The following is a 4,623-nucleotide window of genomic DNA, read 5'->3' on the forward strand; positions in this document are numbered from 1 at the left end:
ACATAAAAGAAAGTTAAGTGGCCAAAGATGAAGATGGAGGCGGGATAGAAGATGAAGAAAAAAGACTCAAGGATAATGTTGGACAAGGGGAGAAAATAAGTAAAGAGGTGCATCAAGTTTAAATCCAGAGTCTGGACCCACTTTGGGGCGGCTGTGACTCAGTGGTAGAGTCAGGTCATCTCTCAACCGGAAGGTCGGGGGTTCAATCCCCAGCTCCTGGAGCCACATGTCTACGGGCAAGAGTTAGAAGACAAGAATACAAGCTCAAGTCCATTGACCATTTACTTTGACTGAATCTTTAATTAAATATATTCACATCATCCTGCACTTCAACTTTTTAGCGGTGTATTATTTTCTTCAGTTAATCAGATAGCGTTGTTCTCAATACATCAATATTGCAGATTCGCTGTATCATGACATGGGTTATCATGGGCCATGCATCAGGTATCGTATTGTGAATTACTCTATGATTCCACCCTCTTATGTAAACTGTAAACGGTCAACACAGTGATGCAGGATCATGCTTTAAACAAGTGAGGTTTCACAAAATCAAACGAGTCTACTAAATGCAATAATTACAAATGAAACTTAAATTTAGAGTGAATCAAAGAATCTTCACGATGAATGAATACGTTGTAGTATACTACACAACAATAGGATAACTACTTTGATCTTTTCAACCAATTAGAATCGATTTTCTTTACTTTGCTTGCTATGATTACTGTAACTAGTATTTTTTTTATTATTTTTTGTAGTAGCAGCAGTAGTAGTGGTAGTAGTAGTAGTAGCATTTTAGTGGTTGTTTATTTCATTTTTCCCTCCTTCTTATACTCCCCCATGCACACATGCCCTCCTTCACACAAAATCACATTACACTCACACATGATCAATGGAATTTGATTTGTTTAGTTGTAGCCTACTGTCATTAATCTTACCTCTTCCTATTCTCTCTCTTTCTTTTTTTTATTATTATTGGATAAAAAAAAAAACAGTTTAATTTTTCATCCTGAAAGTACGTCATTGCTTCTTTCTGCTGTTATCTTTTTGTGTTTAACATTTCTACTATTTCACTTGTTTTGTTTAGTGTAGCTCTTTTGTGCAGTAGGCCACAAATGTCACAAGTTCACCATTTTGTCACTAAAGAGGGACGAAACGAGCATGACTGGAATGCCACTGGTGATGTCAGAAAGATGTTTTATTTTCAAATCCGGGATGTTTTTAAGGCATAAACACTGAGTGAGACATGTCACGCAAAAGCTTACATTTCGCGGTTTGCAAAATAACACTGGAGGATTTCTCCATGCAATCCTGTGGCCTTTACTACAATCCAGATGATAGGCTGCCACGGGGAGGAGAAGGAGGGCTGGGGGGGGGAAGGAAAAAGAGACGTTTTTTTTGGAGCGGGCCCCCCTGGTGACGTGCAGAGGGCCTGCAGCAGGGCGGTGTTTCTCAGGCGGAGAAAGAGACGGACTGGGGTGTGTGAGCCACATCTGGAATAGTAGCTACAGAAGAAGAGTCGAGAGGAGCAGAAACTCGCGGAGACTTTCCTCAACTCTTCACTTCAGCACTCCCTTTTCACCGAATCAAACCTCCTGCTTGCTTCGCACCTCTTTTTGTAAGTTGGACTAATGTTTCGGAGCTTTTTTTTACTTTTTCAAACTGAATTTTCATTGACTTTTTCCCCCCCCCACACTCTTACAACAGGACTTCATCACTGGATTTTAACACGAATTTGGATTTACTTATATGGCGCGAAAATACACGTTTTCCTGCTGTTTACTTTGTGACTCGCTCCTGTTGTCGCAGTGTCAGGTTGTATTTATCTGCGCAGAGAATGGAGCGCTTGACGCTGAGACGCATGGCGGCACTACGCTGGAATGTTTTTCATGCAGATGGCTTGAGTTTGTGTCCAGCAGGCAGCTCGCATTGATCAGTCGTGAATCTGTCTTTTTCATATCGACCCACAGTTGCTTTTCTACGGGGCTTTACATTGCAAACACACATCGCTTTTAAATGATCGACTTCTAATTAAGAAATTGACTTTTAAATGGAGGGAAAGTTCATAAAGTTGAATTATTTCAGCCCTTACAGCCTGACTCTTAACTCCACATTGACTGTTTCAGCCCCATAAGGAAGAAATTATAGCTCCTTCCTTCTTTCTACGTTTGAAATGTAAGGGGATACTTTCACATTGAGGTAAACATTGCGGTTTGTGTAGAAATTAGGAAACGGCGCCATCTAGCGGTAGGATGAGGGAAACATGGGTTTGTAGGGAGTGTAACTTCATGTGGTTTGACTTATTTTGTTGTTGTTGTTTTTTTTTTAACTTATTTTCTTGCTGTTGTTTTTGTTTTTTTTAAGACCTACTTGACAAAATGCTGCTCATCCTGCTTGGAGTGCTCGTCCTGCACCTCATCATCCTCGTTCTCCTCATTGTGTCCACAGCAGCCAGTGTAAGTAGAGAGTTTTACACTTCTTATCAGGATTAGGAATGAGACAAAAATGCAAAGCAGACAAGGAAATGATGTGACAGAAACAGAACACAATGTACTGCACAATTAATCACTTTTTTCCCCTGTGTAATGGATGCTGTTGTATATTGAATTGTTTCTGTGTTGTTGTGTTTACCAGGCTTGGTCTGTAGGTGGAGACAGGAGCTCAGATCTGTGGTACAACTGCATGACATCTAATGGAGGCTATCACTGCAAGCCTGCAAGCAATGAAGGTTTGTCAGCACTGCAAAAAAATAAATAAAAAAATGATGAAGTTGCCTTTTTTTTTGTTGCCTTTTGCGTGTATGAGTTGTGAACGTGTTTGAAGCTCATGCTCTCCATCGTTTCTGTCCGTCTTCCAGACTGGATCCAGGCGGTACAGGCCCTCATGATCCTGTCCTTGCTCTTCTGCTTCTTCTCCCTCATTGCGTTCGTGTTTCAACTGTTCAAACTGGTGAAGGGCGGACGCTTCTTCCTCACGGCCATCTTCCAGATCTTGGCGAGTAAGTATGACTTCATCACACAACGAGGTCGCACCCTGAGCAGATGAGAGGGTGGAGCTGCTGAGAGAGTGACATCATCTGCCTTTAGATTCCTTCTCATCCCCCCCCCCATTTTTTGTTCTCTCCCTTTGCTTAAGGTGTGTTTGTGATGTGCGGGGCGATCATCTACACGGTGATGAGTCCGGATGACGTAGCACAGTTCGGCTACGCCTACGTTCTGGCCTGGGTGGCTTTCCCTCTCTGTCTCATTAGCGGCCTCATTTATATCGTGCTGAGGAAGAAAGAATGAGAGGAACGAGGATGAGGAAAGAAGGAGGGGGAAGCTAGGAGTACCCCTGTCAACAACATCGCACTGTGCCTACTGCCCACAGACCAAAGACTGACATCCCATCATCACAACAAAAGTGCACGTGTCACTAACAATTGCAAACACAGAATGGAGACTCCATCTCTGCTGGGGATTCTTTCTCAGCTCTTTTGATCCATTTTGTTTCCACCACATGCTGAAAAAACATCACAGCTGCTTTCCTCTTGAAGTTTTTTACGACGTGTTTAAAAATGCGTTGGTGATATGTTGACTTTTGTTGCACCGCGACTTCCACAAATCCACCCCGTGTGACACCAACGACGAGCAATCCTGCCTTACTCCAGTACAAAGATGTACATAGTGTCTGTGGTTTTTAGACATATTTATAACATTTTGACATTACATTTTTTTTTGTACATAGTGTTTGTCAAGTTAACATTGTCATGCTCATCCACGTGATAGAGTTTCCTGCCTCTCACAAATCATGCAGCTGTGCCAAAGAGATGTCGCATCGTATGCCAGAGTATCAAGCTTCCTCTTTTCTAGATGTTTGTCTTTAATGCTGTTGCTGTGTGTCGGATGCTTTGTTCCATGTGCCTTACTTAGAGGAGCATCTTGAATGAAATGAGAACATCTTCAGCAATAAAAAAAAAAAAGTAATAACAAATTAGAGGTGTCAATGAAGTCATGAAGTTTGTTTGTTTTTCCTGAATAATCTTTGTACTTGATAAGCCAAAATAAAAATGTTTTGAATTTTTCTAATTGTAGTTTTGAAAAATGGTGCTTTTTTTATCTACTTATTCTTGAAATGTATAGCCTACTTTGTGTCGTGCTCTGTGATTAATTTGCTTTGTACAAACCCAAGTTTGCATTCTTTTGTCAGTATTCTTCTAAATAAACCGTCTGAAATCAACTCCACGCGCTGCTGTGAGTCGTCTGTGTGCATGATTGACAGAAGTGAAGTAGAACTAACCACTGATGAGAATAAAAAGTGTGTTTACATCAAACAGTGAGAGTCACAGTTTATATATCGTGATCTTACTCTGAACTCATACTGGCTGATACATTGACTGTGGAGACCACAGAGGGGTCGTGCCTGATCTTTGGTGACATGCTACTCCTTGTAGTTGCTTGATTATTCCACTTGGTGGAGATGTGACACACTAAACATTCCCAGGGTCCATTCAACTACCTGTTCACTGTAATATTTTATTGCTTAATCTTTATTTATAAGCATTCCAAGGGAATTCATACGTAATATAGCAGCATTTTATATTATAGACTGTTGATCGAACAGTAAAACACATGATTTATGTGGCAT

General features: G+C 41.0%; 1 protein-coding gene across 1 annotated transcript; it reads left to right on the forward strand.

The window, feature by feature from the left end:
- Positions 1-1,455: 1,455 nt before the first annotated feature.
- pmp22a (peripheral myelin protein 22a) lies at positions 1,456-4,215 on the forward strand. Its single transcript, XM_020647769.3, has 5 exons — positions 1,456-1,615; positions 2,362-2,453; positions 2,632-2,725; positions 2,855-2,995; positions 3,133-4,215. Exons 2-5 carry the CDS (start codon positions 2,376-2,378, stop codon positions 3,282-3,284), a joined length of 465 nt encoding a protein of 154 aa, XP_020503425.1. The 5' UTR covers positions 1,456-1,615; positions 2,362-2,375; the 3' UTR covers positions 3,285-4,215.
- Positions 4,216-4,623: the final 408 nt, after the last annotated feature.

The sequence above is a fragment of the Labrus bergylta genome, chromosome 16, assembly GCF_963930695.1.
Source record: "Labrus bergylta chromosome 16, fLabBer1.1, whole genome shotgun sequence".
In the NCBI taxonomy this organism is placed as follows: Eukaryota; Metazoa; Chordata; class Actinopteri; order Labriformes; family Labridae; genus Labrus; species Labrus bergylta.